General features: G+C 48.5%; 1 protein-coding gene across 6 annotated transcripts in view; it reads right to left on the minus strand.

The window, feature by feature from the left end:
• Positions 1 to 4,525: 4,525 nt before the first annotated feature.
• Positions 4,526 to 12,982, minus strand: part of LOC129638701 (melanoma-associated antigen B10-like) — a 32,468-nt gene continuing 24,011 nt past the window's right edge. For all 6 annotated transcript variants that reach the window (XM_055563303.1, XM_055563302.1, XM_055563301.1 and 3 more), the window contains one exon: positions 4,526 to 7,134. In XM_055563303.1, the coding sequence (XP_055419278.1) occupies positions 5,061 to 7,134 (2,074 nt within the window). In that variant the 3' untranslated portion in view covers positions 4,526 to 5,060. The remainder of the gene's footprint in view (positions 7,135 to 12,982) is intronic.

A 12,982-nucleotide genomic window follows, 5' to 3' on the forward strand; every position in this document is an offset into this window, starting at 1 on the left:
ACTGAGACAACAGAGAAAAGAGATGTTCAGCTTGAGAGCTCTGCCTGAAGCCTTCTTACACCTAATATTCTGGGGCGTTGCATTCCTCAGTCCAGTTGCATGGGTGTCTTCCTAAAGGCCCTTGCCCCTCTGATTAAAGACTTCTTGGGAAATGCCACATTCCTGAAAGGCCCTGAGTACTTTCTCTACTGCGGACCTTGCAGAGAAGGAATCCCTGTCCTAGGAGTGATAAGAGATAGGAAATCCATGGCATAAGTAAGGGGGCCCAGGCAGAGACCTGGGAGGGAAACAAAACGTGGTAACCTGTCCCTTCTCTCCTTCAGCCAGACTTCTCAGGCAACCTCTGTTCTAATAAATAAACTTTATATTTTAGATCTAATAGATATTTTTTATACAAAGGAATGGCTGTGAGATGATGTTTTTGAGTCCCTTACTGATCTTATAAGCTTATCTGCAAGTTAAAACGTTCAGATCTTTTAAGATGTCTGAATCCTCATATGTATGGACAGATGACCCTATTGTCAGCAAATACTATCTCTTTTTTCCTCTCTTCATATGTCACATTTATTTTGGCATAATTATTATTATTATTGCTCTGGCTATGTATTACAATCTAATAGTTGGACCCGAGAGTCCCTCTTCTTAATGCCTCATACATTTCACAGTAATGAGAATAAAAAGGGAATTAAGGGCACAAGGTCAGACCAGGCTTGCAGGAGTGAGAGGGTGAGCTTTAGACTAACTCAGATCAAGGGCCTATGGCCATCCCTGTCACTTAAACAGCCATGGAGAAGTTTGTCACATCATTCAACTCTCTGAGAGTGCCTCGGGCTCTTTAACTGTGACGGGAGTTTGACAAGCCCTGTCTGGAAGGACTGCTGGCATGTGGTGGTAACTGTAAAGCATCTGCCACAGTGCCTGGCAGGCACCTACCATACCCCTCCCTTCTCAGGACTGGTGGCTATACTTTGCAACGAAGATCTCACCTCCCTTAGGCCTGATATAGGGCTTCCCTGATGGCTCAGCAGGAAAGGATCCGCCTGTGATACAGGAGCTGCAGGAGACGCAGACTCAGTCTCTGGGTCAGGAAGATGCCCTGGAGGAGGAAATGGCAACCCAGCGTAGAATTCTTCCTTGGAATATCCCATGGACAAAGGAGCCTGGTGGGCTGCAGTCCATGGAGTCACAAAAGAGTCAGACATGACTTAGCAATTCAAGAAGAAGAAGAAGAAGATGATGAAGAAGAAGGCCTGGTATAAAGAAGTGAGGGAGACCCTAGCCTGACAGTCTTCCCCTGAGCTTTCTAGAACTGACATCAAAGGGGAGGGCATGACTCTCCTTTGCTCCCTCTATTCAGGGATGAGTATACCCCTCAGTCTCCACTTGGGCTTCACAATTTGACTTCTTTTGGAGCCTGGGGAATCCCCTCCTTCTTGACCTGAGGCCTATCTCCTCATAATAAGACAGATACCTCACTGTGAGCCTGCAGGAGGAAATAAGGGTGGCCTTATCTAGCCAAGCCTACCCATAGTCTCACAAGAATGAAAGCTGTGGCAAGCTCCTTGGGAATGACAGATGGTTCCTCTCAGGGGCCCAAATCGGGGTCCCAAATGTGACTCTCATCCAAGCCCAAGAGTCCCCCTTCTGTTGACACCACCATCAGATCAAACCCCAACTTTCCTGATACTCCTCGGTCAGAGCTGAAGGGCCCCTTGACCTGGTAAATCTGCCTGAGGCCTTCTAGGCTGAGAGTAGGGAACATACTGTGTGGCCATCCCGGTATTTGTGTTCCCACGTTCTTTGCTGTCCTCACCGTCCTGGAAAGAACCTGGAAATATTCCCCAACTGGAAACATTCCTTGACTTGCCTTAAAGCTTCTCCACCCAGGCCAATAGTTCCCTGATCCCTGAGGAAGAAGAGGAGTTTGCCTCATAGGGCCACCACAGGCCATGGTCTTCTGAGGCTAACAGGAGTGGAAGGAATATGTTCTGTCTTCACTGTTTTGAGGCGAGTGGTCTTTTCAAGAATTCAGGGTCCTTACCTTGATTTCTGGCACAACGTGGAAATCATCCTTCTGCTGAGCTTCTGCTGCTCCCTTTGATCAGGATGAGGTTCCTTACCTCCATGTGATCCTCTGGGAGGAAGTGAGTAGGACTCACCATGTCACCAGGCTTAAGTGGCACACTCTCAGGCCTGACAACAGGGACAGTGCCTTCTGTATAGCCGCCTTCTTTCTGGGAGGGATCCTTCGCTGTCGGTCAGTATCATCAGTTGATTCCTGATAGGAACGGGGTACCCTTCCTCAAGCTGATAGAGGCTCCCTCCATTAGCCCAAGGACTTTAAGGTCCTGAAGCCATTCGCCTTCAGAAAATAAGGGATAAACCTAGTCTGAAAGCCCTGCTTGTTCCCTCCCAGGGCCCATTACAGTTGCAGGACTTTCTAAGAATTTATCTGTAATGGGGTAGTTGGCTGACACACTCCTCATACAGGACTGTACAAATGTCATGCCTGGGATTTCCACTCTCTGATGAAGAGCCAGCCTGTAAACCAAGGTCATCTCCTTGAAACCCTCCAGGCAGAAGTCACGGGGCTCTTGAGCTTGCCAGCACTTACCTATGCCTCCCAGGGCTAACTGGAGAGGAGGGACTTAGTGTCTTAGTGGAGAGGCTACATTTGTGTAGCCCTGTCGGCTGTGGATTGAGGGGCTTCATGTCTACACTCTGGGTCCTCACTTTGACTCTGCACCCTTCCTGGGGCTCTATTCTCTGCAGATTCCCAATGTCCCCACCTCCCACGGACCTGAGTTCAAAGTGTTAACCACAGCAGCCCAGAGAGTTCTGGACTTCATGGGCTTGCCAATGAGGACGGGTCTTTACAGGAGCCTTCTGTTCTGGATGGGTCTTTCCATCACCCTCACTCAGGTTAATCACCATCACTTCTGCGAGACTGATTCTCTCTACCAACCTCAGAACTCTGCGCCAAGACCAAGTTTCTTAGGTCTCTGAGAAGCCTGAAGAATAAGTGAGGCTATGCTAAGGCTAATAGGCTAAGCCCACCAGTTCTGAATTTCTCTGCGTCTGAGATCAGAAGGGAGTGCTGTCCTAGTGACCACCATCCGCCATATTCTTGGGTCTTGTTCTCCTCAATCCTCCTACCTGGGGCCCTCATCTTGCTTTCTGTGTCCTGGATTAAAGGCCTTTGGGGAAATTCCACGTCTCTACAAACTCCTGAGCTATGTTTGCTCTGCAGTGCTACAGAGAATGGGTCCCTGTCCCAGGAGTGACCGGAGGTGGAGAAGCTATAGTCCAAGGTGGGAGTCCCAGGACAGGTGGCAGTCCTTTAGAGAGAAAAAAAGTAGATCAATCTATCTCATCAGCCAGGTGAAGATTCTCATGTCATTTCTGTTCTGATAGGTTTACTCTCCACAGGGAAGAGACTGTAAGGATGATATGGAGACTCCTTGGTCTTCATAGGTTATCTAACATGGCCAATGTACATGCTTGTACTGTCCCTGAATATTGTTTCTTTCACTTATCTATGAGTAATGAATAAGGGATACATATCGTTGGTTAAGTACATCTGGTATTCTTACTGCTCTGGCTACACATTTCAATCCAGTAGCTTGAGCATGAGGGCATTTTTCCCTATCACCTAGGACAAATTTTGAAGTGCTGAGAAAAACACTGAAATAAAAGATACAGGGTGGGGACTTTCCTGGTGGTCCAATTGCTAGGACTCCAGGCTCCCGGTGCAGGGGGCCCAGGTTCGATCCCTGGTCAGGGAACTAGACCACACGTGCAGCAACTAAGATCCAGCACAGCCAAATAAAAAAATAAATAATAAATAAACAAGGAATTGCCAAATGTTAAAAGGACTTGTTAAAGAACAAAGACAAGAGTATGTCTCAGGTTGGGGGGAGAACAACAGTATGAGTGATAAGTAGTGTAGAGCAGGAGTCTATTGCCAGCTGTCATTTACCAGCCTCATGTATTTCAGCACAAAACCAAACCCTAACTCTATGAGCCTTGGGCTCTCCCCTGTGAAGTAAGTTTGATAAGCCCTTTCTTGGCAGATTCGTGGAATGTAAGTATTTATGGAAAGCTTCTGTCACGGCGCCTGTCTCTACTGAGACATTAGGAGCAACGGCAGTTATTACTATGATTATCTTGACCTCAGATGTTACATCAGCTGGATTTTTTTTTCAATCTATCAGATGTCAGAAACTATGCAGTGTTCCAAGTGGGGAAAAAAAAGACCCAACCTCCCAAATCAGCCAAAATTCCGCTTAGGAATGAAACCAAAGTAATAGGTTCTCTCCAACCCCTCTTTACCCTGCTTCTTTCTTGTTCTTCCTGAAGTACAGAGTATCTCAGCCTCTTCCATAGAATGACATCATCTCTGAGAAACTGTAATGAGTGGACAGGAGCTAAACTTTTTCTGACTAAACATCACCAGTACAAGCATGAAGACTTCTTAAGAGCAGATTCTCAATGTTTGTGTAAAAGAAGAGCCACGAATAAATCATTTGCTATAATTTATATTCTCATTCTTTTTATTTTTTATTTATTTTTATTTTTATTATTTAAGTTCAACTCAAACATTCTTGAAAACCATAAACCATAAGCAGAGGCAAGTATGTGTCTTTTACATTTACAAAAAAGGAGACTAAGCAGAGAGTAAAGCCAGCCAAAATCTGAAGAAATTTCAGCTCTCTCCCTAACAATGTATCAATGTTCTGAGCCTCTATTAGTGTGGTGTCTTTCACATTTCTAAGGACACTCTCATCCTAAAGTGATGTTATTCTCATCCTGGATCACAAAAGTGATGTGAGGATTTCCAATATTTATTGGAGAAAACAAAATTCTTACTCCTAAATTTCACAAACAGCAAAGTGTATGTGACCCATGTTATTCATATACTTATATCATGACTCTAAATGACCTTTCTGTTGAAAAATTTTAACAATTGAAAATTGGGGGAAATAAAGTCAACAAGTTATTGATGCATATCAGGAACACAGGTTGACCGGCTTCTCTAGCCACAAAGTGAACAACGGGCTTCAGATCACACTAGGGGCGAGATGAGCGGCTGGACTCGGCCCTGGGGTGTGCAGTGGCTGAAGCAGAAGGGCCAGCGCTGGCTGAGGCAGCAGTGCCAGGCCTGGTTGAGGCAGAAGTGCCAGCGCTGGCTGAGGCAGTAGTGCCAGGCCTGGCTGAAGCAGAAGGTCCAGGGCTGGCTGAGGCAGAAGTGCCAGCAGTGGCTGAGGCAGCAGTGTCAGCCTGGTTGAGGCAGAACTGCCAGCAGCGGCTGAGGCGGAAGTGCCAGGCCTGGACGAAGAAGAAAGGCCAGAGCTGGCTGAGGCAGCAGTGCCAGGCCTGGCCGAAGCAGAACGGCCAGCAGCGGCTGAGGCAGCAATGCCAGGCCTGGTTGAGGCAGAACTGCCAGCAGCGGCTGAGGCAGAAGTGCCAGGCCTGGCCGAAGAAGAAAGGCCAGAGCTGGCTGAGGCAGCAGTGCCAGGCCTGGCCAAAGCAGAAGGGCCAGCAGCAGCTGAGGCAGCAGTGCCAGGCCTGGTTGAGGCAGAAGTGCCAGCAGCGGCTGAGACAGAAGTGCCAGGCCTGGCCGAAGAAGAAAGGCCAGAGCTGGCTGAGGCAGCAGTGCCAGGCCTGGCCGAAGCAGAACGGCCAGCAGCGGCTGAGGCAGCAGTGCCAGGCCTGGTTGAGGCAGAACTGCCAGCAGCGGCTGAGACAGAAGTGCCAGGCCTGGCCGAAGAAGAAAGGCCAGAGCTGGCTGAGGCAGCAGTGCCAGGCCTGGCCGAAGCAGAACGGCCAGCAGTGGCTGAGGCAGCAGTGCCAGGCCTGGTTGAGGCAGAACTGCCAGCAGCGGCTGAGGCAGCAGTGCCAGGCCTGGTTGAGGCAGAAGCGCCAGCCCTGGCTGCACCTCTGGCTCCGGTGCTCTCTACTTCCTCTCTCCAAGCCTCTTCATATTGCGGCTGCAAGGCAGGATGGACCAAATCCTTGACCTTGGCCAAAAACTGAAGGACTTTCGTCTTGCTGGTTTCTGTGAGCGCTTTAGGACCGCACAGGAACTCATAGCGAGGGGGATCGCTGCCGGGCACCTGGCGGTACTCCAGGTACCCTTCCCGCACCAGATCTTCTGTGATGAGCTTCCTGGGCTCTCCAAAGATGAAGTGACTTCTTCCATCATAGATGCCCAGCATATTCAGGAACTTCCAGATCTTCTCCTCAGGGGCGTGGTTGCCATTTAGGTAGATGACACCCAGCAGAGGCATCAGAAGACCATTCTTTGGCAGCCCCAAGTCACCTCTCATAGACTCACTGTCGCTGAGATCTAGGTTGCTCACCAGGGTATAGCAATGACTGTTGGGCCTGACTTCCTTCAGCACCAGGCCAAACAACATTTCTATGCACTCGGAAGCCCTGCTAAGGATCTCAGGGAATTGTTCCTTGTACCTTCTCTTGATTTCCTGCAGCATTTCGGACCTCTTAATGAGCTCTCTCATCTTATACTTATACAGCATGTACTGCACCAATAGCTCTGCCTTCCAGGTCAGAAGATCTGTGTGAGAGCTCGCAGCAGCAGCTGAAGCCTGGGAGGAATTTTCACCTTCCTGAACTTGGCCCTCAGCACCTACACCAGATCTTGAGCGAGCTGCGCTACCTACACCATATCTTGAGCGTGCTGCGCCACCGACACCAGATCTTGAGCGTGCTGCGCCACCGACACCAGATCTTGAGCGTGCTGCGCCACCGACACCAGATCTTGAGCGTGCTGCGCCACCTACACCAGATCTCGAGTGTGCTGCGCCACCACCACCAGATCTTTTGCGTATAGCACCTGCAGCAGCACTGGTGCTGCCTTGGGCTCCCTGAGGCCCCTTGGAGGTGCCAGCAGCAGACGAGCTTGACGGAGCGCTCTCTGAATCAGGAGGGGAGGAGGAGGTGGTCTCTTCTCCCCCAGATGTGGTAGCCTGATCATGAAGACCCTGGGTCTCAGTTTGGGCCTGGCAACGTTTCTCACAAGCACGGTGCTTACTCTTCTGCCCACGAGGCATGATGGCTGTGGTCTGAGACCGCAGGCAGGAGTCTGGGCCAATACACAGGAGATTGGGGCACCTAGAGGATGGAGAATGAGATGACATGAGCACCTTAAAACAGGGACACTCCACCTTGGCTTAATCAAAGGCTGCCTCTGCAGGTGTCCTTGAGGACACTGCTCTAGGAACCCATAAGGCTCCTGTTTTCCTGCTCAGACCAAACATGGTCTCCTCAGAACAAAATCTGGTGCAGGCAGGTTGATGTCCCTGTGGACCCTCACAAGATCCCAATTCAAGGTCTAAAATATTTTTTTGCTTCTGGTTTCTCCTATATGTCTTTTTGAAATAAAATTATTTTTTGCAATATTACAATATTAATTTATAATAGTGTACCAGTTTCTGCCACACATCAGTATGTATCAGCCATAGGTATATCTTATGTCTCCTCCATCTTGAAACTCCCTCCCACGTTCCCACAGAATCCCACAGAGGAAGAACAGAGGCCTTACTTTTCCTCTGCATCCTCTCAGCCCTGCTTTGGATCTACTCAGGTGACAGCAGGTGCCAGCAGTGGGGTTTTCTAAGTTCTACTTCAGTATTATCATGTCAAGTGCTGGCAGAGCCTTGGCACCCTTCCCTCTGCTACTCTGATGTAGACAATTTAGACCTCCCCATGATCCAGAGGCAAGTGAGGGGATGCCTCAGTCCACCTCCCTGCCAGGAGATAGATAAACAGTGCTGAGAGGTAATTAGGTCTTTTCTATCTTGAGTTCACTGGGATCATCATTCAAGGTCCTTACCTTGGCTCCTTAAAACGTTGGGCACCATTATCCATTTGCGGACTGGTGTCTTCACCTTCAGACAAGACATTTCCCCTCCCGTAGACTTCGTATAAAACAGAAAAGAAGGTGCTCAGCCTCACAGCCCTTCCCTGAGATTTCCTGGGCTGAAATCTGAGGGTTGGGATGGATGCAATGAGTCCTCACTCAGGTTCCTCAATTGGGCTCCCTGTAGAGAAGCTCAACTTTTTCCTGAAGTGATGGCTGCTTGATAGTAAAAGCCAATCACTCCGTGTCCCAAAAGCAGGAAGTGAAGATGACCTTATTTTACCAAACACGGTCTCCTGAGAACAAAATCTGGTGCAGGCAGGTTGATGTCCCTGTGGATCCACACAAGATCCCAATTCAAGGTCTAAAATATTTTTTTGCTTCTGGTTTCTCCTATATGCCTTTTTGAAAATAAAATTATTTTTTTTACAATATTAATTTATAATAGTGTACCAGTTTCTGCCACACATCAATATGAATCGGCCATAGGTATATCTTAGGTCTCCTCCATCTTGAAACTCCCTCCCACGTCACACCCCTCTTAAGTTATCACAGAGTACTGGCTTTGAACTCCCTGGTCATAAAACTACTTCCTACTGGTTATCTATTTTCCATATGATAATGTGTACTTTTTCAATGTTACTCTCTCAATCTGCCCCTCCCTCTCCTTCCCCCACTGGGTCCACAAGTGTGTTCTCTATGTCAGCATCTCCCGGCTGCCCTGCAAATAGGTTCATCAGTACCATCTTCCTGGATTCCATATATATGCATTAATATATGATATTGGCTTTCCTCTTTCTGACTTAATTCACTCTGCTTACAAAAACTAGGAATAAAACTACCACATGAGCCAACAATCCCACTAGTGGTCCTATATCCTGAGGAAATGGTAACGGAAAAAGACACTTGTACTCATGTTCACTGCAGCACTATTTACAATAGCCATGACACAGAAGCAACCAAGCTCTACATTTGACTCATGACAGGGTCTAAGGTTTCTTCCTCTGCTGACCACTCCATTCAGACCAAGACCCTTATGTCCCCATTAGCCCACAGTGGGGACCGACATGTATCCTTGAGGTCTCCCAGGGATGACGACAGGGAGATGTGGTCTGAATGACGTGGTGTCGAACATCCACAGCCCCCAAGGTTCTCACCATCCACCAGGACACCTGAAACCCTCCCTTGTCAACCTGAGGCTGCCCCCACTGACCTGGTCTCTCACTTCCCTGAGATGTCCCAGGAAGTGTTATGTCAAAACGCCCGATTCTCCCAGTCCTCAAAATAGGACTGGCGCCTTATGTGTCTCCATTTCTTATGGGAGGAGCCCCATCCTCACTCAGCGTCAGAGCCATTAATATTGTTGCGGACTAGGTCCCTTTGTGGAACTGAGTTTATTCCATTACAGCAAGGCTCTCACTTCCCCCAAACCACCTCCAGTGGACACCGGTGGGCACCACAGTTGGCCAGCTCTACCCGGGGCCTCCTAAAGCCCAGTACAGGGGGGGCCGCTCAGTGTGGTCCCCTGGGCGGTGTCGAAGTCTGCTCATCAGCCCTCAGGTCCCTCATCTAGGACCTAGACCTCCTCCCGGGGTAGAATCCGGGCCTACCCCCACAGACCAACGCCTTAGCCTGAGACACTCTAGACCACCTTCAGCCGATAGCTCTGAGGGACTCATAAGAGCCATATCACAGGGGTGGGATGTGGATGGGTCACTTTTATTACTGGGAGGGTTGGGAAAGACCCATGAGCTCCATTCACGGCCTCACCTTGGTTCCGGACGAGTCCTGAACACTAAGTCTCCACCATATGGTCGCCGCAGCTACCGGTCGATCCGCTGGCTTTCAAAGTGGAAGTGGTGGGGAGCTGCATAACGTCCTACGTGGGGTCTCCCAGGGATGACGGCAGGGGCAGCATGCTATGGGAACCCCGGTAGCTCAATATTCATTCCTCCTTGGGTCCTACTTGTCTGGTATCGGAGCCCAGGATGCCCCATCCTATGAACCCGAGTCTTGCAGCTCCCAAACAGAGCCCTCGCCTTCCCAACTCCCTAGTGGTGTGAGGCGAGCTCTGCTCTGAGCATCTCTGCTTGTCAGGTGGGTTGCCACTCTGTGAGCCTCCTTCGTTGGGGGAGAGATCCTCTCACTAGCACTGATGGTCCTCACCTTAAGTCCGGTTATGGTCAAGACACCCCCATCTGCAGATCTGGCTTCTGATCTGGCTAAAGGAGACTCTGCCCTCCCTAAGATCACACAGGTTGAATGAGTGGACCACTCAGAAGTAGCTCCTGTGGGCTTCTCAGGGCTAAGAATTTACAGAATTCTGTTCGGCTCCCTCTGCAGGGGTCCCCGCTAACACTCAGCATCTCATGTGAAGTCCTCCTTGGATTCAGGTCCCTCCCTCTGCGAAACTGCAGCTGATTGTATTAGACAGAGGTCTCACCTCGCTAAGACTTTCTAGGCTGAAATCAACCTGACATCTGTGCCCAGAGCTTCCTGGGGACCACAGTATCAGTGATTTTCCAGGGCCTCCTTTTACAGTATGTGCTACTGTGAGTCCACTTTCAGGTCCTCACATTGACACGTGATGAATCCTGTAACTCCACTCTCTGTTTTATGAAGCTTCTTGTCTTACATCAAGGTCCTAGTCTCCTGAGAATTCCAAGTTGGAAGTCAGGATGATCCTCATGTGATCCTAGTCCATCAGGGCCTCTGAGAATAGACTGTGGGAATGCAACTTGAGTCCTTCCGATTCCTTTTGCTTAGCATCCTCTCTACATGTACCACAGCCTGGGACTGCTCCTTCTACTGAGCTAAGATTCCTCTTCTTAGTCTTTGGGTGACCACTATATTCAGGGGTGATTGTCCCTCAGTCCTCCTTCATGGAGGTTCCCATATCAGCTTCTGTCCCTCGATTAAAGGCTTCCTGGGGAATGCATATTCCTACAAATAGTGAGCAGTTACCCTCTAGCAAATCTTGGAGTAAACGGGTCTCAGTCCCAAAAGTGATGTAAGATGAGGAAAATGCAGCAGAAATTAAGGAACTCAGGACAGATGTCACGATGTCAAAGAGATAGCGGTGATATATTCCTGCTCTTCAGCCAGCTTTAATCGCTCAGTCATGTCCCACTCTTTGTGACCCCATGTACTGTAGCTTGCCAGGCGCCTCTGTCCACGCAGATTCTCCAGGCAAGAATACTGAAGTGTGTTACATGCCCTCCACCAGGGATTGTGCCCAACCCAGAGATCAAACTCGGGTCTCCTGCATTGCAGGCGCATTCTGTACCATCTGAGTCACCAGATTTAGGGTAGTTCTAAAATATTTACTCTTGGCACCTCCCTGTTGGTCCAGTGGTTATGCACTCCCAATGCAGGGGTCCTAGGTTTGATCCCTAGTCAGGTAACTTGATCCCACTTGCCACAACTAAAAATCTCACATCCAACAACTAAGAGTTCTCGTGCCACAACTAAAATCTCACATTCTGCAACTAAAGAGCCTGCATGTGGCAACAAAGATTCCAAATGTCACATCTAAGACCAAGAGCAGTCAAAAAATAAATAGAAATAACTATTTTTAATTAAAACATATAAAATTACTTTCTACATAGAAGGATAGCACCAGATAATCTTGTAAGCCCTCGATCACTTGAGCGTGTATGAATTTGCACATGCAGGTGATCATATGCTAACTGAGCATTACCCCCTTCTCTCCTTTATTCACACCTCTTAATTATTATGGTGTTTGTATTGTCTTGGCTATGCATTCCATCCCAGTGTTTTCATCACAGAGTCCTTCTTTCTGTCACTCAAGATACATGTTGGACTGCTAGAAGACAGTGAATTTACTGACTCATGAGCACCTCAGGCCGGGACAAGTGGAAGGGTACATGCTGTGGTTAAATTCAGACCAGCGCTCTAGTCCCAGCTCTGTCTCATATCAGTTGTGTGGACTTGGGTCCATCGCAAACTGGGGGAGCCTCAGGTGAAGTGGCTGTTGTAGGGCTAGTGGCATGTAGCTAAAGCACCTGGCACAGTGCCTGGACCACACTGAGACTTTACACAATATCTGTTTTTACTAAGATTATGAATATTTTTATCCTGGAGGATACCACCGACCCTGAGGAATCTTTTAAATCCAGGAGATGTCAGAGAATCTGTGGCATTCTCGCACATGGAACACCAAATCAGTCCAAAATGCTGTTTAGAAAGAATCTTTCATTTCCACTACAAGATTGTATTTTGAGTATGGGGGTACGTTTTTAACTGAATGGAATTTGAAGAATCTAAATTTGATTCTGAGACTAATTCTGTCTTCCTTCCCGGCTGCTCTTTCATCTGAACAACTCCTAGAGATTTCCTTAGTGGTCCAGGGGTTAGAACTCTGCACTCCCAATGCAGGAGGCCTGGGTTCCACTGCTGATAAGGGAACTAGGTCCCACATGCCACAGCTTCGCCACAACTAACAGTTCACATGCCACAACTAAACATCCTCTATGCCACAACTGAAACATTCCTCATGCTGCAACTAAAGAACTCTCAGGCTGCAAGGAAGATGAAGGATCCTGTGTGCCAAAGATAAGACCAAGCATAGCCAAATAAATAAGTAACCAAATAAAATAAGCCCCCATCTTCATCAATTTCACCATCAACTAAAATAGACTCACCTCACAGACTTTGGTGGAATTATCAACATAGCCAAAAACGCTGAATGGAATGCCCTTTCAATAAAATGAGCTCTGTTTACACGACTCACAGCAAACAGTGTCAGCCCACTAGCTTCTGAGTTTTCGGTTTCATTCTACTACTACTTTTATTTCACAGAACCTCCTTGGAGATCATGTGCGTGAAACATCTAGGTTGTGCACTGTGTTCACGGGCACTGGGGCAGGAGCACAGGGCACATTCCATCCCCACCCCAGGGGGGATTTCTCTTTGGTCTACTCCTGTTCCTGTTTAGTCACTCGGTCGTGTCTGACACTTTTCTACCCCATGGACTGAACAGATTGCTCTGTCCATGGGATTCTCCAGGAAAAAATACTGCATTGGGTAGCCATTTCCTCCTCCAGGGGCAGCTTCCTGACCCAGGGATTGAACCCATGT

This window comes from Bubalus kerabau, chromosome X (assembly GCF_029407905.1).
Source record: "Bubalus kerabau isolate K-KA32 ecotype Philippines breed swamp buffalo chromosome X, PCC_UOA_SB_1v2, whole genome shotgun sequence".
In the NCBI taxonomy this organism is placed as follows: Eukaryota; Metazoa; Chordata; class Mammalia; order Artiodactyla; family Bovidae; genus Bubalus; species Bubalus kerabau.